The sequence below is a fragment of the Lygodium microphyllum genome, chromosome 19, assembly GCF_053477565.2.
Source record: "Lygodium microphyllum isolate KBCC chromosome 19, Lygodium_microphyllum_v1.1.10, whole genome shotgun sequence".
NCBI lineage: Eukaryota > Viridiplantae > Streptophyta > Polypodiopsida > Schizaeales > Lygodiaceae > Lygodium > Lygodium microphyllum.
Window position 1 is genome coordinate 70,372,024 of NC_141153.1, and position 22,774 is coordinate 70,394,797.

Sequence of the window (22,774 nt, forward strand, 5' to 3'; positions counted from 1 at the left end):
GCACATGCTGAATCGTAAGGACAGCGAACTCTGCTCATGCTAAATAAGAATAGTGAACTCTGCACACGCTGAATCGTAAGAACAGTGAACTCTGCTCATGTTGAATAAGAACAGTGAACTCTGTTCATGCTGAATAAGAACAGTGAACTCTGCACATGCTGAATCGTAAGAACAATGAACTCTGCTCATGCTGAACAGTAAGAACAGTGAATTCTGCACATGCTGGACAGTAAGGGATGTTGATCTAGACATGCTGTACTGATACTATGCAGCTGGGATTTACTTAGAAGAGATGAAAACCAACTGTTCACAGGTTATGTATTTTGGAACATTACCATTTTTGTAAATTTCTATCTTTTAATTGATAAAGGAATACCGAGAGGGGCGCCGGTCTTCGGGGCCAATCTGGTGTTGAGCGAGGGAGAGAGGTCTCTGTTTATGTGTGTGTATGTAAAGTCCAAGTGTTAATTGAAGGAACTACCGCTTTATGTGAGTTGTAGACTGGTTTCATGGTTCCATCCTCGGGATTTGAATTCTTTTCTGCAAGAATTTAAGCTCGGACAGTTCTGGGTGAAAAGGCCATACACAAAGGTTTTACAGAGATTACAGGACTAGAGAGATTGCAGACATGGATAAAGGCAAAGGAAAAGAAGAAGAGATTTCTTCTTCTGCTCATAGACACCAAAGAGAGAGTATTGGTGCACGGGTGTCAACACCTTCTAGAACCGAGATTGAACCACATGATGAGGAGCAAGAACAGGGAGGACTTGTTTATGGCACAACTCCTCAGTATGGCTGGCTCTTTTCAACAGCTGGTAATGAATCCTCGGATGCAAAAAATTTTGAAGTCACATAATGAGGATTCTTAGGTTGAGTCATCACATCATACCATGGAGCGGTCAAAAAGGCAAACCTCTAATGTGCGTGAGCATGTGGAAAAGACACCAAACATGGAGACAGGTCGAGTGCAACAAGAAGCACAAGCACAGGATCAGGGAGTGAATGGTCAAGGCAGTTATGCACAAGTGGCACAGTAGACTATTCCTCCTCAGTTTGCTACTTATCCTGGTTACTTTGGTGGTGGGTCAGTTTTTCAAGCAATGGCTGGATTACCCACGGGTTATGAGGGATACTTGCCTAGAGGGCCACCAGGAATGATGTCTATCGAGGCAGTGAATCCACTTTATGCTAATATTGGTCTACAGCTCGGTTATCAGACTCTGCAGAGTCCTTATTTGATGCCTGGAGTACAAAATGCAGCCGCTGGTTTTTCTCAGCTTAGTGGGCATATTGCAACTAAGACGGGTGAAATGAATGCTGATAATGCACCTAAGGGACTCCCCTTTTTACAGCCACATGTCTATGACAACCTGACACCAAAAAGTGCAAAGCCTAAAGACTATAAAGAGGGTGGTCAGGCAATAAAGTTTGAAACCTTCAGTGGTATGCAAGATAAGCTGAAAGCTTTGACATTTATACAGCAGTTTGATGCAGCTTACACAGGAGGGAATTTTACTGAGACTTCTAAGGTACGGAAGGCTGCAACTTTTTTGAAAGGTAATGCTTTGCAGTGGTGGAACATATTGTTGATGCAAGGATATGCACCTGACACTTGGATTCATTTCAAACAGTTGTTTGCAGCCTCATGGTTAACTAACATGTTTGAAGTAGATGTCATGACTGCATGGCATAAATTGGACGCGGCAAATTGTACGAATTTAGAAGGGTACAATAAGAAATTTTGGGAAGCACTTTTGCCCGTGAGTTCTTACAGGACAGTGCCCCTGTCAGAACAAATTGAAAAGTACTGTTGCGGTTTGCCCGAAGCCATCATGGATTATTGTACCAAGACTAGGGTTACAAATATGGTACAGTTAATTGAAAATGTTGGTATGGCAAATGCATTGTTGAAAGGAAAAGCTGACAGCTTTAAAGGCATTGAAAAGAAGGATTTTTAGTTTAAGCAGGATCCTGGCAAGAAAAAGAAGCAATTTCCAGAAAGGACCAATTTTACAAAGAAGTCTTTTTGGAAGAAAAGATTTCAACAGCAACCTCAGACTTCTTTTAAACAGGGTAAAGGACAAAAGAGGCCACTTTTTGGCAAAACAATTGAAGAAAGAAAGGCTTTAATGATGGCTGGAAAATGCTTTATTTGTGAACAGAAAGGCCATATTGCTTCTAAGTGCCCACAACAATTTTCTAAAGATGCGGAGGATAAAGATGCGCCAAGTAAAAAGAAGCCCAACATTGGCTTAGTGTTGGACATGGTGGGAGATCAATTAGTTGATGATGCTACAGAATTGTGCAGAGCTTGGGGAAAGATCAAAGATTCCACAGTGCTTATTTTCTTTGATCCTAGAGCTCGTGCAAACTTTACCTCACCAGCATTGGTAGCTAAATTGGGTATACGTCCCGAGGAAATGAGATCACTTGGACAGGCTGATTTGACATGCCCAGGACATACTGAATCTGTCACCCCCATTCTTGGCAAACTTCGTATGCATATTCACAGCTGTGTGGACACAGAGGAGTTCCATATTATGCCTCTAGAGGGCTGTGATGTTCTATCGGGTATCCTATGGTGCCATAGGAAGCATGCTATCTTGGATACTTACAATAGAACGATTACTCTTGAACATAGGAGCAAGACTCATGTGTTAGATGTGAAGCTTAAAGGAGAGTCTATCCCAGTTGTTTCTGCTTCTGCAATTACTTCTGTAATGAAAAATCATATTTCTGTGTACTTGGTTTTTGCAAAGCAAGTTAATGAAGTTGATAGTAATGTGTATATACTAGATGAAAGTAGAAGGGCTTTCTTGGATAAATTCAGTGACTGTTTCTCAGATTCGCTACCACGAGAGTTATCCCCTGAGAGGCCTAAAGATCGTACCATAGATCTTATTCCAGGGACTAGACCGCCCAATAGGCCACCGTACAGGGTCAGTGCAGCGCACCAAAAAGAGATTATGACACAGGTTAATGAGCTTTTAGAGAAAGGACTAATTCAGCCCAGTAGTTCTCCGTTTTATTCACCTATGTTGCTAGTTCAGAAAAAGGATGGCTCTTGGCGAATGTGTATTGACTACAGAGCCTTGAATAAGAACATGATCAAGAATAGGTTTCCGATTCCGAGGATAGATGACATTCTTGATTGATTACAGGGAGTAGGAATGTTTAGCAGGATAGATTTAAAAAGTGGATACCATCAGATCAGAATCAAGCCAGTGGATATCCATAAGACTGCTTTTAGAACGACATTTGGTCTCTATGAATTTTTAGTCATGCCGTTTGGATTGACCAATGCTCCTGCTACGTTTAACAGGATGATGGATAGAATTTTCCGCCCTTATCGAAGTTTCATTGGCACATTCTTTAATGATATGATTATCTTTTCAAAGAATGAAGAGGAGCATAGAAAACACCTAGTTGCAGTCTTTAATGAGCTTAAGTATAACAGACTGCTTATTAATGGTAAGAAGAGTAAATTCTTTTTGGAAGAGATTCACTTCCTTGGACACATAGTTTCTAAAGATGGTGTGAAGATGGATCCTGCAAAGATAGAAGCAATTGTCTCTTGGCCAAACTTGAAAACTGTTCATGATGTCCGCAATTTTCTTGGCCTATGCTCTTCCTACAAAAGATTTGTAAGACACTTTGCAGAGATTGCTTCTCCTTTACATATGCTTGAAAAGAAGGATGTCAAATGGCAATGGATTGACAAAGAAAAATCAGCATTTAGATGCATGTGGAAACAGCATTGGTGTTGTATTAATGCAGAATGGCCGAGTTGTGGCATACGAGAGTAGAGTACTTTCTGTCATTGAAAGGACTTACCGAATTTATGAGAAAGAATTATTGGTTGTGATCCATGCACTCTCTAGTTGGAAGCACTATTTGCTTGGTGTTGATTTTGCAGTGCAAATGGATCATCAAACACTTAGATACTTTCTCACACAGGCTAAATTTTTAGAGAAACACATGCGTTGGGCAAATTTCCTATCTATGTTTCATTTTCAGATAGTGCATGTGGAAGGCAAGAAGAATGTAGTTGCACATGCTTTATCTCGCAAACCACAGGTGTCAGCTATTTCAATTCCTTATCACCATGAATTGGATGATATGAAAGAGCAGTATGCTGATAATGAAGATTTCTCTAAAATCTATGAACAGTTGATCAATGGCCAACATCATGATCATTATGTGTTCAAAGAAGGCTTTATTATGATGCATGGAAGACTATGCATTATAAAACAGCTAAGGCCAAAATTTTTATTAGAAAGTCATGCTCCATCGTATGCAGGACATCGTGGTATTGATGCTACAGTCAAAGCGGTAGAGACTTTTTTCTATTGGCCAGCCTTGAGATCTAATATTGATGCATATGTCAGATCTTGACTTGTATGTCAAAAGATCAAATTTGATAGATAGAAGGCACCAGGGTTATTGCAACCACTGTCTATTCCAAAAAGGCCATGGGAAAGTATTGCCATGGATTTCATTTTTTATCTTTCAAGAACTTCTTCAGGGAATGATGGAATCTGGACTATCATTTGCAGATTCAGCAAACAGGCACATTTCATTCCTGTAAGGAAAAAGATTAAGTCAGAACACATGGTAAAGATATTTATGCAAAATATCTTCAAGTACCATGGAATGCCACGGTCAATTGTCAGTGATAGAGACCCAAGAATGACTAGCTTGTTTTGGAAAGCATTGTTTGAAAACATGGGCACTACGCTGAAATTTTCATCTTCTTTCCATCCACAAACTGATGGACAGTCTGAAGAAGCAAATTCGATTGTTTTAGATTTACTGAAGTGTTATGTTTTAGATCATAAGGCTTCTTGGGAACACTACTTGCCATTGGTTGAGTATGCATACAATAATACAATGCACTCATCTACTGGCAAAGCACCTTTTGAGATTGTGGAAGGTGGAAAGAAATTGCCTCCCATTTCGCAGACAAAAGATAACATCTTTGAAGTAGATCATTATGTAAAAGATTGGGAAGAAGCATATAAAAAGGTCAAGTATGCCCTAGAAAAGTCACAAGCTAAACAGAAAAGAGCTGCTGATAGTCATCGTCAGGAGCTCTTGTTCAAAAAGGATGATTGGGTCTTATTGCATTTTGAAAAGACACGTTTGAGAAAACAGAAGGGCAAGGAACATTTGTTTCCAAAGTTGAGTATGCGTTATTATGGCCCTTTTCAAGTCTCAGAGAATATCAATGACGTAGCATGGAAAATTCATAATGCATTCCATGTGAGCCTATTGAGGCCTTTTATTGGTAAACTGCCAGAAGATTTGGTTCAAGAGGAATAGCCTAAAGTAGAGGAATTAGATGAGATTCTAGTTCCTGAGCAGATCCTGGCACATAAGGATAGGAAAGTGAAAGATAGAGTTATAAGAAGATTTTTGGTGAAGTTCAAGAACTATTCACCAATGGATGCCAAATGGATGAAAGAGGCTGAATTGGCAGATTCGCCTCAGTTATTGCAACTTTACCGAGAAGCTTTCTTACTGTAATCTATAGTGACTTAGAATGCTTTTTGAAGCAATGTATATTCTCTATTGTACAGTTGAATATTGTATCTCATTGAAAAATGCATAATGTATGGCTTACATTTAGCATTAACATGTGTATCATTGAATGAAATCTCAGTGCTTTGAAGTTGTATTTCTTACACTTCAGTTGAATGAATATGCATGTTGTAACACTAATAGTTCGCGCATACGTGCTATCGCCCTGTGTTGCATCCGGAAACATGTATATCAGAAAGGCTCCTAATAATCATAGTTGGATACAAGATGTGATCCTCCATCTATGTGAGACTTGAACTTGCGATGACACAAATGGTAGTGCGAAAACTCCTACCATCGCCTCGTGTCATCTGTTAGGAAGTGATACATGCGATGGCACTAATAACATGGAGAATCTTGTTATCGCCCTGTGTCATCCGTTAGCATGTGTGGCATGCAATCGAGGTCGCTTGCTTCTTTTAAGAGAGGGGTATGTCACCAGGTGGTGATACTTTTTACAGTTGCTTGTCTTATTTACTCATATAAATATTTTATTTTTCTTTTCTTTTGTTGTTGTTGCTTTTTATCCCTAGAGTTCTCTTGGAATAAGCAAGATCTTTGCGTGGCCAGAAGAGGCAGCCATTGGGACAAATTGGACTAATGGTTTGTTTGAGCCTTGGGACTAGTTCCATATTGAATGGGCACTGAAGAATAGAATGCCAGTGGTTGGGGACTGTGTGCTTAGCCACTCGAGATGGTGCAGGACAATGAGCCTGGCCAAGATAGAAGATGCACATGTGAGAATGCTCACAAAATAAAAGTCACTGTAACTGAGCCACATTAAACTTTTGATGTGGTCGCAATGATAAAAGTTGCACAGAATAACTTGAGGAATGCAAGGGTCACCATCCCTAAAATTTAGGGAGTTACTATTTTTGGACCCCAAAATCTGTTCACGTCATTGTCTTCATTTTTACACGAGGATTAATTCTATGGTCTATGCCGAGGTCAAATTTTGCACCAATCATGGAGAATTTTAGACCGGAAGGTTTAAACAGGAAAATTGTTACATGTATGCCATGTGGCACAAATTCCCAAAAGAGAGAGAGAGAGAGCATTAAAAAAAACGTAATAGGCTTAAGGAGCAGATGGGAGAATGAAGTTTTGAGGAGCTGAGGGCAGATTGCTGCAAGAAAACCAGCCATGGAGAGTACTTCTACGTCTCTGACTCAAGCACGGAGGTAGAGCTTGCTCCCTCTGATCACCTCTCTCTCTATTCTCAGAAGAAATGCTTTGCATGATGGATTGATTCCATTGAAGGTACAATTCTGTGTTTTCTCTGCTCATGCTGAATAAGAACAGTGAACTCTGTTCATGCTAAATAAGAACAATGAACTCTGCACATGCTGAATCGTAAGGACAGTAAACTCTACTCATGCTAAATAAAAATAGTGAACTCTGCACACGCTGAATCGTAAGAACAGTGAACTCTGCTCATGCTGAATAAGAATAGTGAACTCTGTTCATGCTGAATAAGAATAGTGAACTCTGCTCATACTGAACAGTAAGAACAGTGAATTCTGCACATGCTGGACAGTAAGCGATGTTGATCTGGACATGTTGTACTGTTACTATGCAGTTGGAATTTACTTAGAAGAGATGAAAACCAACTGTTCACAAGTTATGTATTTTGAAACATTACCATTTTTGTAAATTTCTCTTTTTTAATTGATAAAGAAATACCGAGAGGGGCGCCGGTCTTCGGGGCCAATCTAGTGTTGAACGAGGGAGAGAGGTCTCTGTTTATGTGTGTGTATGTAAAGTCTAGGTGTTAATTGAAGAAACTACCGCTTTATGTGAGTCATAGACCAGTTTCATGGTTCCATCCCCGGGATTTGAATTCTAATCTGTAAGAATTTAAGCTCGGACAGTTTTGGGTGAAAAGCCCATACACACAGGTTTACAGAGATTACAGGACTAGAGAGATTGCAGACATAGATAAAGGCAAAGGAAAACTCCCCCATGAAGAAGAGAGTTCTTCTTCTGCTCATAGACACCAAAGAGAGAGTATTGGTACACAGGTGTCAGCACCTTCTAGAACCGAGATTGAACCACATGATGAGAAGCAAGAACAGGAGGACTTGTTTATGGCACAACTCCTCAGTATGGTTAGCTCTTTCCAACAGCTGGTAAAGAATCCTCGTATGCAAAAAATTTTGAAGTCACATAATGAGGATTCGCAGGTTGAGTCATCACATCATACCATGGAGCGCTTAAAAAGGCAAACCTCTAATGTATGTGAGCATGTGGAAAAGACACCAAACATGGAGACAGGTCTAGTGCAACAAGAAGCACAAGCACAGGATCAGGGAGTGAATGGTCAAGGCAGTTATGCACAAGTGGCACAGCAGACTATTCCTCCTCAGTTTGCTACTTATCCTCGTTACTTTGGTGATGGGTCAATGAACGCTACACATACTGAACCGTAAGAACAGTGAACTCTGCTCATGCTAAATAAGAACAGTGAACTCTGCTCATGCTGAACAGTAAGAACAGTGTGATGGACAGTAAGAACAATGAATTCTGCACATGCTGGACAGTAAGGGATGTTGATCTGGGCATGTTGTACTGTTACTATGCAGCTGGGATTTACTTAGAAGAGATGAAAACCAACTATTCACAGATTATGTATTTTGGAACATTACCATTTTTGTAATTTTCTATCTTTTAATTAATAAAGAAATACCGAGAGGGACGCCGGTCTTCAGGGCCAATTTGGTGTTGAGCGAGGGGGAGAGGTCTCTGTTTATGTGTGTGTATGTAAAGTCCAGGTGTTAATTGAAGGAACTACCGCTTTATGTGAGTCAGAGACCGGTTTCACATGCCCTCGCACATGCTACAAAACAGCATGCAGTTACTCATGATCACAAGTGCAACAGGACAATGGCTTCCAAAGAAGGCTGGCCTTATCAAGAACTACCCCTGCCCTGAAGGGAGGTCAGCCCTGAAGTGGAATAGAAGACAGCTTCTTTTGAAGTTCCTCCTGAAGAAGATGCACCACTATTTCTCTGCTCCTCAAAAATTAGAAGAGCATGTGTATCTCATCATGCAAGTCCCTACGTAAGAAAGCCGTCTTGACATCTAACCGATACAAGTCCAAGTCAAGCTGTGCAACCAAAGCCAAGACTAAGCGTAGGGTGGTCATCTTAACCACACGAGCGAAGACCTCATCAAAGTCAACACCATGCTCCTACTTAAAACCCTTTGCTACCAATCTGGCCTTGTATACCGACCTGGGGTGTCCAAGGGTACTTTTCAACTTGTACACCCACTTGCAATGCAATGCCCGCTTGCCACTAGACAAGGAAACCAAATCCCACGTACGATTCTTATACAACGAGTCAATCTCAAACCTACATAGCCCTCTTTCAGGAGTGGCTTACCCCTGTGCATAGCCTTATTATAGGTGAGAGGCTCTCCTGCATCTGTAACCAAGACATAATTTATGGAAGGCTCATAACGGTCTAGAGGTCGCATCTATCTCTAGTAGAACGCCGCAATACACGTTATGCTGCTTGTCCAACATCTTGTCTAACCTCCTGGCCATGAGGATCGGCTGCTAGTGCAGGCTGTCTAGTTGGCTATGCAGGAGCAGGGGGCTCCTCCTAAAAGATAACCCTACGTATCTCAACAACTTTCTCAGGCTGCATAGGCATTTTGTCCTCATGAAACACAACATCATGGCAGCGGATCACTTTTCGCGCTTGTGGATCCCAAAGACAATATCCCATCTCATCTGCATCTACATAGCTAAGAAAAATGCATTTCACACTTTTAGGATCCAGCTTATTGCGTTTGTCATTGGGCACATGGCAAAGGCCTTACATCCAAAGACACACAAATGAGCATACGAGGGAGGCTTTCCTATCCATACCTCCCGTGCAACCTGGAGTCAATACCAATGCAAGGTAACCTGTTAATGAGATGCATGGCAATAGAGACTGTCTCAGCCCAAAAATGTTGTGGTAAGCTTGCTTGGCTAAGCAACTGTGGACCCTCTCTTAGATAGTCTTATTCATATGCTCAGCCATACCATTCTAGGGAGGGGTGTAAGGGACGATCAACTGAGGCTTAATACCCTGCTCGTCACAAAACTGCTCAAACGCACGTGAGACGTACTCACCCCCGTTATCGATCCTTAAGCATTTTAGCCTATGTTCAAATTGATTCTCGGCAAGAGCAAGCCAACGCTGAAAGACGACCAAGACATCAGATTTTTGTTTTATGGAATAAGCCCAAACCTTACGTTAATAATCGCCAATAAATGTAACAAAGTACTTTGTATCCCCTAATGATTGACAAGGCATGGATCCACATACATTTGAATGCACAAAAGCCAAAGGCTCACCTATACATAGAATACCAAACTTTTTATTCGAATTCCTAGTCTGCTTGCCATATAAACAATGATACTATGACTCAAAATGCGAGTAACCAAAAGACGAAGATACTGCAAAGCACTAAGCATTTTCATTTCCTTAAGCAACATATGCCCAAGATGAGCATGCTAGAGAGATACATATGGAATAGAATCCACTGACAAAACATGGTCAATAGTACCAAATACAACCAAGGGATAGAGACTGCTAAACTTGACACCTCTTGCAAGAACAAGCCTACCATGAGTTATCTTCCATGCAAAATCACCAAAGCATATATGATAACCTGCATTATCAAGCTGCCTAGCAGACATAAGGCTTTTAGTCAATACAGGTACATGACGTACATTATACAGAACAAAAGTGCTACCAAAGGGAAACTGTAGAGTGACATCACCAATGCCAACAATAGCAAGAGACCCATTATCACCTAAGCACACAGTATCAAATACACTGTGATAGGTATGAAACCACTCACGGTAAGGGGTCATATGAAAAGACGCACCCGAATCCAAGAGCCAACACTGTGCATGCATAGATTGAGCCTCAGTCAGCTGAGAGGTATCACATGAAGAGGCTGTGAAGATATAGTCACCATAGAACTCCTCAGGCTGCATGACATTTATCTCCTCAATCTTTACGTTGGACTTTGCAGGTATATTACTGCAATCATTAGATTTCTCCTGCACTTTTACTTTCCCCTTTTCTTTGCGCTTGTCATTGCGTATCTTATGGCACTGCAGCCGTATGTGTCCTACTTTCCCACAATAATGACATGTAAGATCGAGCTTATGTCCACGGAACTTGCTGTGTCCACGTGACTTAGACCAAGACTTCTGAAAGTCCTTCCCATGACGATCATTATCTTTCTTGCCACTTCTACCACCTCTAACAGATAAAGCATGTGAACTACGAAAAGATCATTGTTTTTCCTGTTAATTTCTTCAGTCAAAAGAGCACTCTTTGCATCTTTTAATTTCAACCCATCAAGTTTGTTGATATAGATCGCAATATGCACTACATTCTAAGACTCAGGTAAAGTGTCAAGCAGAAACAAAGGATATAGATTATCCTGAAACTCAATACCTTGTTGAAACAAATTATTCATGATAGAATGAAACTGGCTAAGGTGAGCAGACAATGGGGTCCCCTCCTTCATGCGGAGATCCATCAATTGTTTAAGTCAATACATCTACGAAGCAAGGCTTTGCTTTGCATAAAGTTCCTGAATCTTTTCCCATAGATTTCATGCACTCTGATCTTAATCTTCAATAACATTATTGTGGACCTCTTCAGAGAGTGATAAAATGATAGTGGACTTGTATAGTGCATCTAAATCGGCCCAGTCATCATCATCCATGTTCTCGAGTTTAATACCTTTGTTTCTTAGTGCCTTAATCTATAATTTCTACACCAAAACTTGTCATATTTGAGACTTTCAGTAGCCATAGTTGGTGTTATCTAACTTGGCAATGTTAAACAAAGCCGTATCTTTGAGATGACCAGCCATAATGAGTCAAATAGAGGCAGACTATGTAAAAAACAGCTTGCTATAATTAGCAATAAACAAGCCAAAACCACTATCAAAACAAGCTGAAAATAAGAGAAACTACTAAAATGACCAATTGTCCACCAAATAGTACCAAAAGTACATCAAAATAACATAATTAAGCTCAGTAAATATATCACAGTCCGCATAAAACAGCTTGCTATAATAAATCACAGCAGTGAGTGTATGCTCTACTTTTTAGTCATGGGTGCTTCCTGGGTGACTCATATGACTACATGGATGTATACAGAGGTTGATGGATGTATACAGAGGTTGATACATGTCTTGTATTGCTTCGGAATGCCTTTTGAGCTTCAATCGAGCTCCGTCTTAGTTGGCATTTGATTAACATTGGTCTACAGTGATATACTTTGTGATAGTCATTATGTCTATGGTCTATGCTTGACCCTTCGGTACATGCTTTGACGCATATGTCAGAAATGCATGCTCCTTACATTGTCTGTATTTGATTGCCACTTGAAACTTCAGTTGGGCTTACATTTGCATACTTTGAAGCTCTTGGATGTTTATTTGGGTTGTCAAAGATTTGAAATTGACTGTTACATGATGCAATGGATGTTATAGGTGATGCTTGACTAATCCCTTGCTCTGGATGCTCCGTTGATATACGATCTTGGCTCCATGATGCCTTATATATTCACATGTTATCTTTGAGCTTGGTTACTCGATTGACATCGATCTTCCTACTAATGGGAGCTTCATGCTATCTCTGGATATTGCAGAACCTATGGTTTATACAATTGAGCTTCTTGAGTAGATGAGATTGGGATCTTTTACATGTCTATGCTCTTGATTTATGCTTGTCTGCATTGGATGCTTTTGGGCTGATTTGATCCATCTTCTCTTTGAGCATACACCGATCTTTGTTAGGTCTTATCAGTTAGGTATAAACCTAGCTTGGCTTACTCTCTGAGTTCTTTATGCTAGGGCTTGTATCTTTCTACTGACATCGATTGCTCTAACACATTTGGGTGTTTGACTCATGGTTCTTGGTTGTTGCAATGTTTGTTATATGCTTGCTTCACGCAAGATTTGACCTGGTAGTCATACTTGACTTTGGATCACTCTTAGCTCATTTGTTTGCTCTTATTATAGCAATAAATTCATTATTAAAACTGAGTAAATCGGTCCTCAAATCAAGCTCAAAGCCACCTCAAATCATGGGCATATGATATACCAATGTATTAGCATCAATGGTACACATCAGTTGTGCACATAAAACACCCGAATTATAGCAAGAAGCAATCAGCATATAAAATCTATTAAGAGAGATTCAACGGTGTTGTATATAGCAATGAATACATTGTTAAACCAAGCTATTTCAATACCAAAATCAGCTCCAAATCCAACCCATAATACGGGCATAGCATTCCCATACATGTAGACATCACCCCAACATAACCGGGTATCATAAAACCAACAAAGCTGACCATAGAAGCATCAAATAGAGTGCTGCCTTGTTTTTTCAGCCAACAAACCTCAGCAAAAAAAAAGTAAATGAAGTGGTTAAATCAGTCCAAAATCAACTCCAAGCAATGACATAGCATCCCCGAATATATAAGCATTAACCCGACATAATCGGGCATCATCCAACCAATGGCAATGAGTGTAGACATCAAAGATAAGTGCTGCCTTGTTTTATGACAATCTATGGACTATTATAACAGTCCAAAACTGAAGCTTAGCACTCAAATCGAATACCAAAAGTGAAAGGATCAATGACAAGTATCAAAATCAAGTGTATAAGTACTTGTATAGCTGCCCAATGAAGAAGATATGCTGTGGGAGATGAAAAGCATGAGCTGCTGCTAAAAAAAGGGCATGTTTTATACAACGTGATACTGCACCAGTAGAGTGAGGGCTATGGGGGGCTACTCCAACTTGCTCGAGAAGGCTCAAAGAGTGCCCAAGAAAAATACAACCGATAGGAAGCTCGAACGGAGTGGCTATAGCTGCCAACAAAGAGATGACTGTTGTAGGTATTTGAATGGAAGCTGAGAGTGTGCCGACCAAAGTCGAGCTCGCGAAGAAAAAAGCTCTGATACCAGTTGAAGAGAGGTGAGCCTTGAAGTGAAAACACGAGTGAAAGTAAGAGCTATGGTGGAAGGAGCAAAAGCAAGAGAGAGAAACACACACACAATGAGGGAACTCCAACAATCACAATGTGTGACTAGCCTTCCCTTTATTCAAATGTCACTGAAAGAATAAAAAATAAAATGATAATGATGGGCACCCGCCGCCTATAGTGTGCAAGTGCAGATACTGGATACTGTCAATGTAGTAATACACGGGCGGCCAGGCAAAGACGCCTTTACCCCAACATGCCCTTGCCAAGTACCACCACACACTAGTAATATTTCTCCACAATACCAATCAAGCATTGGAATTTCATGATTGGGAATGCGTCCCACCACACAAGATGTTGGGACATAATGATCTGACTCTTCAAGCAACAACAGCTTCAATTAAAGTAAGAAAGTGTATTGAACGCCATGTGAAGAACCAAAAAATAAGCTTCACTTACCGAAAAAGCAGAAGAAAACGTTACCCCTTGCATATATGCAGTTGGCAAAACGAATGCAGAAAAATACTTGTCATATGATGTGCTCAGGAAGTAATACATGCAGCAGAAAATAAGCGTGATGAGGTTCATGCAGCAGTCAACCCAGTCGGGACAACTTTGTAGTCAGGACAAAATATTTGGTGGCAATGACTAAATTCTTGAATGGCAACATTGCCTCCAGTGCATATTCACCTATCAGCCCCTCCAATGCTTATCTACCTGTCAGTCCAGGTCCTGCAACTCCAGCCATCGGACCAAGGGCATTGTAAGTTCTGTTTAGATAGACAATAAGTTCCTAAAAGTAGACTATGCTCACATGCAGACTTCTTGCAGAGAGGCACCTTCTGAGGATGACAACAAAAGGATCGACGACTCTGCACTGGCCCCATCGGACAAGCCATATCTGGCGCCACCGTCTTTCATCACCGGTGCCACCAACATCGTCTCTTTCATTACCGGTACCACCAACATCATCTCGAGCGTCTCCATCTGCTCCGTCTTCACAGCCGATCAGTATTACATTGGCCTTGAGCTCTGCAGGAGATGGCTGCTTTCCCTCTACTTCACGCAGATCGAACCGGCTCTTTGCGAGGGTCTGCTGGTCACGGTCTCTAGTAGGGATCAAGGGCTCAGAAGACATGCCTGCAGGTCCCCGAATGGCGGGTGACGTTTGCTAACAACAGCAGCTCTGGTCTTTGGGACAGCTCCTGCCAGCCATGAACGACCTGTCCTTGTTCCATAAAGGGGTTTGTTCTCTCACGCACACAGACTCTCTCTTCCTCTCCCTCTCCCACACCAACTGGGTGCATAATCTTGCCAAACATGCCGCATTTTCGAAGGAGCATCAGGATGCTGACAAGTGGCCCTCAAGGTGCGGGGGACAGCCAGTTAACAACCAAGTAGTGAGTTTGGTCACATGCCCACGACCACGCAGGTTACACAATGAACAGCAGGCGGATTCAGCCTGCAAAATGCAGGGGCGTGGGCCGATTTGTCACATTAAGATTGGTCCTGTATTTTACGAGTGCGGAACAGATTTGGGCCGGGGATCTTCCACGTCCAAGGCTCGCCCCCCACCCACCAGCTCACAAAATAACACTCTTCTTCATACCAAAATGCTGAAGCGTCTATTGAACTGTGTCCAATCGCTTACAAGGGCCAAGGCTTATATTAGTGGGCCAACATCCTTTAGTTGTTGAAATGACTATGCCCTGTGTGTAAAGAAATCAATAGACAAATGTCACATTACCCTAGCCAAGGTAGTGTGTAACTGGCCTCAGTTTCACGATCCTTTAAGTGTGTAAAGTCTCTTCCACATATTTAAGTTAAAGGTTTTCGTGAACACTCGTGTTGCAACTAGTCCCACCCTCGGGCAATGGGTGGTTGCACGTTTATCTAGACAAGTTTTGCTCACAAGAGGATGTGAGCGCATTTAAACTAGGCAGACATTTATGAAAAAAATTTAAGTGCGCACGGGCATCTTTTTGGTGTGGCAAAAGCACATTGATGGTAAGTTTGTCTACCACCTACTTTGCTGGTCTGGACCCTAGTATGATGGACAAGAGATGCCAACACATCTTATTGCAAAGGTTGCGACCAAGATTCTACACTAGCATAATTGCTCACAACCTGGTGTTGAACAAGTTGTGAGCCCATAGAGACGTACAAGGCACATACGGCTAAAATTAGAATAAATAAAATATGATGTTAATACCTTAAAGTTGTGTCTATGAGTTCCTAGCCAATAGGGAATCTCGCATGTGTTGAGTTGGAAGCAAACAAACCTCAGGTTTGGGGTTTTCAAATTGAGTGCGAACTCTACTCTATGTGAACCAGCAAGTTCGGGAAGAGGTGCGCAACATCTTGGTTGCAAACCTTGCCCTAGTGGAGACAGGTCCATATTATTCCATCTTAATATTGACTTATGCAGACATACTATTCAAATGACATGTCCATCCGCCTTGTCTAAACTGACCCTAAGCCTAAAAGCATATTCATTCAAAATGTTGTTTCACACATAAAAATTATGACCCCTTGCCCAACCTCTTTTGTCTCAAAACCGTGATGAGAATGTGTTGGACCAGTGCCATGTGAGTTGCAAGTATGTGCAAATAAGGCAATCATTTTTTAAAAGGGAATTCCTCACATGTTTGAAGGGGTATGTAATGGACCTATGGGTTAATTGTCCCATTTCCAAATATTATTAGGCATAGGGGTTTTGCATGTGATGAACATTTGCTATAATAGTTGAAAAACCCTTTCCCATTGACATGTGTTCTTTGACATGATTGCCATCATGCTTGCTAGATAGTTACAAGATCAATTCTAGGATGGAGCTATATGATGGTTTGGGAAACTATCAGGAGTAGTTCTGAATTGGTGCACAAACAAGAAATGAATTAGTCTACAAGAACCAAAATAGTTCTCTCAAACAATACTATAAGTTATAAGGAAACAATTCATTTAAATTAATAAAAAACCAACATATATTTACTAGTCACTTTCATTCCATAGTTTACCAACCATGAGAGTGCAAAGGCCAATGCATTCTAAGTGAACTTGTCCTTTTTCTTGCAATAGACTTGATGGTTCAAGACTCTTCAAGTAATTACTTACATTTCCTTGCCCTAGACGCATATGTAGAGTTGATCCTTTTTGTTATGCGCACACTCTTTTGCACTAATTACAACTTGACATGTTGGTAAGATGACCTAGACTATTTCCATGTCTAGACATGTGTATTCTAGACCTTAGGAGTAGCGATCAAGGGCTCCTAATTGATGTCAATGGGAAAAGATGACCAAACCCAATGACATATTGGGAAAAAATAAACCCTAGCCATATGAGTGAACTCAACAAACATGGGCACAAAAGTAACAATCATAAGCAAAAAAGTGGTTTTCAAAGTATGTGGACTTTGAAATGTGAAAGGGTGCAAATCCCCATAAAATGTATCACATTTTTAATGGGGTCCATGGCTTCAATTAATGATGTCGCACTTCCTAGGGGACCCACATACCTGACGTGTTTCACATTTAAATTACAAGTAAACCTAGGCTCGAAGTTGAAATATAAATGCTAAAGGGGAATATATGTGATTGGCAACTTGTTGAAAAGTTTCCTCTACATATTAGTTGCATTTTTTTCCGAAAGAATGTTCCACTACTAAAATGCAAGTGAAATGTCCAATGCTCCACATCCAAGCTTACAAGAGCAAGAAACTTCCATCGCTCATCTTGTGCCCCCCCCCCTCCCTCTCTCTCTCTCTCTCTCTCTCTCTCTCTCTCTCTCTCTCTCTCTCTCTCTCTCTCTCTCTCTCTCTCATGCTTGGTAGATGCATTGTCAATAAAGGTTGTGCAATCATGTCATCGATAGACTCTATTTAGAGCATCATGAAATGATCAAAGAACCATCATTTAATGAGCCAAATAAATAGGAATTATTTGAGACAATGATCATATAACAAAGTTTTTAAAAAAACATTGCACTTAGTTTACTCCTCCAAATATTACTCCTTGATAGAGAGCTATAATAAGATGAAGTGTGGTTTTTATGGGGATGTCATGATTATATTGGAACCTTAAAACAAGTTCCCACAAGAAGATTGTTTGGCTTAAGCCCTATATCCCTACATCAAGAGAGTGTACTTGATATACTACCACAATTTTTCATGGAGTTGGTTGTACTAGAATTTCCATGAGGAAGCATGTATCAAATATGGGCCACCTTCTTTGCCAATTTAGTGTTATGCATACTATGTAGATATGAGAGCAAGACTTGTGTATCAATTGTTGCCATTATTTTTTGACAAACCCTTGCTTTCATGGAGTGTGAATGATATTGGACAATGGCACATGGATATGATCTCACTTGCCTAGGAAAAACTATAAAAGGAACACAAAGAGAGTGAGTTAGTATCGACTTTTTTCATAGTTCAGCATCAAAATGCAATACATTAAGTAACAAATATCTATGGAAAGCTTTCTTTGTGTAGAATCAATTGAGAATAACATGAAGTGCAATTTGTCATCAACCACCACTAATGTGGTCATGGATCCAACAATGGGGTCTATTGGCAACAATCTTTGAGAATGACTCTAATTCTTTTCCATATTTGTCCATGATAGGAGTTATTGGATGAACATCACCTAATTGAAGCCTTGCTAGAGTAGAGCTCGAGGAAGGTTATTGTAGAGTAAAACAAGTGTTAATAAGGCAAGTAGTGTAGAAAGCGAGTGGAAGAATGTGCTAACAATTCCATGAGAAGGGAGTACTTGATTGTGCTAGTGCCAAGTGCCTAAAGTTATGATGAGAAATTAAGTGAACAAAGAGTAGAAAAATGAGAGAGATCCTAATCTAAGATTATACTGTCTGATGAAATGATCGTTTTACTTGCAAGCATCGTATCTTATTTTATTTTGTATCCACTCTCTATATCCATTGGCTTCTCTAGGCATATTGCCGATTATTTTATTTCTATGCTTTCCTACCCATGTAACATTACAAAAGGTGATTGATACTCAAGTAAGAAAGACAAATGAATTGGATTTAGGATTGCAGGAATGCACACCCACAACTTGGAGAAGAAAAGTTTGAGAGAGCACAACCTAAAGTGTATTACTAGTATCAATAGAGAATATTTACAAGACTAAGTATGTCGTGTGAATAAGCATGCATGTAAGGCCAATGGGGGGGGGGGGGGGGGGGGGAATCCCCTAGATAGGGAAAACATTGCCCCAATGGTCCTACATCTGTTCACACATTACCAATTGGATAACACTCTGATTATCACAATGCAAACATGGGTGTCTCTCTTACAATACCCAAATCTCCCACTAAACAAGTAAGCCATATAGCTTCCTTGCATGCCTCAGTGGCTACATCACACAGCCTCAATGGTAGATAAAATTATACAAAGCTATCATCAAGAAACCAATAAATACTACACCTCTTGTGAATGTGAAGACAAGACCTATTGTAGACTTCCTAGAGTCCACATTCCCTACGAAATTAACATCTGCATACCCAAGGAGAGATGAATCTTTCCTTCCAAAAAATATGCACGTAACTCTAGTGCCATTTAAGTATCTCATGATACTCTTCTGCTTCCCAATGCTTCCTGTAAGGGTTTTCCATAAACCTACTAACCACTCAAACTACATAGGCAATGTCTCGGTGTGTGGCAACCATAGAATACATCAAGCTATCAAAAATTGAGGCATAAGGTACCTTGGTCATTTCAACCTTCTACTCATTTGATTTAGGGGTGTCATCTTGGCTAAATTTCATATATGCAAGAAATGGAACATTGATGGCCTTCCCCCTCTACATATTGAAATGCTCAAGTATCTTCAAAATGTACTCTTTTTGAGATAGAGAATCTTTTTGTCTCTATCCTACATAATCTACATGCCAAGAATGTGAGCACCAAGTGTTCCCCTAGTCCTTTGTGTTAACAAGGGTTTCGTGCAACCTTTTTTTTCAATGCATCCACATTGTTGAGTGACTTCCCAACAACAAGAACGTCACTAACATAAAGAGTCAAATCATAAGGCTACTATCCATAGCCTTTTGTGTCTATAAGCAATAATTGATCCCATGCTTAGTGTATCATCGAGACCTCATGATCGCATTAAACTTATGATACCACTCCTTAAGAGCTCATTTCAATCCATGTAAGTTCTTGTGGAGCCTACATACCAATTGTTTCTTGCCTTCCACAACAAAGCCCTTTGGCTATTCTGTATAGATACCCTCATGCAAATCCCCATGTAGGAAAGTTGTCTTTACATCCATTTGCACAAGTCCCATATCTTCCGTAGCAACCAATTCAGGCATCATACGAAGAGTTGTCATCTTGACTATGAGTGAGAATATCTTAACAAAGTCTATGCCCTTCTCTTGCTTAAAGCCCTTAGCTACCAATCTTGCCTTATACATAATGCATCAAATGGAGATATTCTTAGCTTGTAAACCCATTTGTGTGGTACTATTTACCCTTAGGCAAAGGAACCAACTCACACAAGTAGCATTCTTGACTGAAGAGTCCATTTCTAACTACATAGCCTTCATCCACTTATGATTATCATCCTTAGTCATAGAATCATATATATTGCAATATATTATGAAGGCTCGCCAATCTATAACCATGACATAGTCAAGAAGTTGTACGTATCTCTTTAGTGGTCTAGAGACTCTCATAGAGCATCTTAACACTATGTCAACTTGAGCCTGTGTGGTTGTCCCAACTATCTATCTTACCTAATGTGAGGATATGCACCTAAATATGGCACTCCCACCTCAATATTTCTTAGCTTTCCAAGCCCTTCATCATGTGGGATAGGTTCTACATTCTATTCATATGGTAGGTTTCCATCCTCTTTGAATATTACCATGAGTTTCTCAACTATCTCAATGGGCTATTTATGTATCTAATCCTAATTAAAGATAAAATCATGGCTACACACTATCTTCTTATCTTTAGGGTCCTATTGATGGTAACATATCTCACTTGAATCTCCATATCCAAGAAAAATACACTTCTTGGATTTAGGTTCAATCTTGTTTCGCTTGTGCTTAGAGATATGCATGCAAGCTTTCAAACACTCACAAAAGTAATCATAAGAGGGTTTCTTGTAGGACCACACTTCTTTTAGAACCTTGCTATCCAATGTCTTGAAATCCTTGCCAAAAGGGATAAGAGTTGTTCTAGAAAGGGTAAAAGGCCATGGAAGAATCACAACTAACTGATTTATTAATCCTCCAGGACCTGATGATAAAAATAGGGGACATGTATGCAATGATTATTTAGCTTACGAAAGCAAAACTCTCATAAAAAGTCATCACTATAACCTAGAAGAAAAAACATCCCCCTTATTGAGCACCAACAATGCATAGGAGTCTCCTATAAGACAAGGAACAACAAGTGGATTAAGAATCTTGGATTGGTTGTGTGAAGAGTTCACATGCAATGAAGACCAAATAGGAACTTCATGATAGGCTAGATGAGACTTAGGAAGCCTATAGAAATCATGTGTATCCACATAAGAGTGCTCCAAGCCAAGAATTGCCTACCATTTTGTATATCATCTTGTGCATTTGCTACATCATCTTATTTGCAACCAATGCCTCTTGCATCATTCCATTTTTTGGTGAATGCGTCCTACTTTTATGATCATTATTTTGAATTCCTTTTTTGAGTTTTAAATTGTAAATATTTTGAGTCTCAATCTTTTGCGTTTTTCCCTACTCCTAAATGGGTCTACTTGAAGAATATATTCATCAAGTAAAGATGTTACAATTCTCCAAGTTTTTCCCTAATCCTAAACAAAGACTACTTGGAGAATAAATTTGTAAAGTAAATCTGTCTTTAATTTTTAAGTTTTTCTTAAAATATATTAAAAATTTTAGCTTTTAAAAAATAAACTTTACCTTCAAAATGTTTTTTTTTAAAACTTACTTTTTAAATTATAAATTAATGTTAAGTACTTTAAACTATTTACTTTTTAGTTTAAAGAAGCATCTAGGATCGTGGAGCTACTGGCATATGCGAGAGAGAATGCAACTCATTTCGGCATCAAGGTAAGCTCACTACACCCCGAGAGGATCGATGGCGTGTCGGCTAGGTAAGATATAGCCATGAGAGCTCGCTTGAAATACTTGAAACAATAAGCGATTCGTGGGTCTTGGCGGTTGAGCATGAGCTCCCACTACAGATGCTAGCACAAGCATTCTCAAGCCTCCTCCATCTCCAAGCTCCATCCACCATAGCCACACGCGTGAGAAAAGAGAAGAGAAGAGAAGAGAGAAGAAGAGAGAAGAGGAGATGGTGAAGAGCTTCACCCTCTTGATCCCTCACTCCAACACACTCACTCACTCCCTCACACTCTCACACTCCCTCTCTCAAGAGCACACACACAAGCAAGGTGAAGAGAAGAAGAGAAGAAGAGAGGACTCTTGTTAGCCACACACTAAAGGATAAGCTTCTCATTTAGTTTTCAAATTTATATACAAAAACTTAAAATCCCATGGGCACCATCCCTTTTTACATGACCGGCCATTGTGGCAAGGTCCCTTTTTCTAAATCCCTCTTCTTGCTTCATGCCCTAAGCCTATACCTGTCTATTCTTTTACAAATGGCACAGGAGGGAGCCTAGTGCTCTTTTACAAGAGTTTTTAGAGTTTTTAAAGGCACCTTTTATTTAAAATTGTGCTTTTTGCCTCAGCTTAGCTTTAGGGGCCACCTCTATGTCTTTGCTCTTTTTCCATCATTTTTTCTCTTTTTCCTTCATTTTTTCGCCATCTTGAATTGAGGTTAACATTACCCCTCTCCGAGATGGGTGCCAATCCCATGGCACTTTTAGCTGTTTGTTGGGAAAGGATAGGTGGTTGGTAAGTTGTTGGTCAAGTGATGGTAGGGCCACATGTGGACTCAGATGCTTTGGAAGCTTTGGCAATGATGGTTGACAGAGAAGCCAATCAAATGTCAAGTGGATGATGGGGCCTCTGAAGTTGGTGGTTTGCTGCGTGTTGTACTACTTGAAAGGAGAAGGTGCGGTGCTCTACCTAAGGGGAGTGTCTACCTTACTGTGTGGTGCATTGTGCTCGTGTTGGTGGAACGGGGAGTTGGGTCTAACCACAGGCAGGCCTGGGTGATGTCCCATACTTGAGGACGTGCTATGT

General features: G+C 40.3%; 1 protein-coding gene across 1 annotated transcript in view; it reads right to left on the bottom strand.

Annotated features, from left to right (window-relative positions):
• The window catches only part of LOC148020007 (uncharacterized), a 31,626-nt gene extending 16,612 nt beyond the window's left edge, over positions 1 to 15,014 (bottom strand). The window contains exon 1 of the mRNA XM_087700261.1: positions 14,434 to 15,014. Within this exon, the coding sequence (XP_087556387.1) occupies positions 14,434 to 14,732 (299 nt within the window). The 5' untranslated portion in view covers positions 14,733 to 15,014. The remainder of the gene's footprint in view (positions 1 to 14,433) is intronic.
• Positions 15,015 to 22,774: the final 7,760 nt, after the last annotated feature.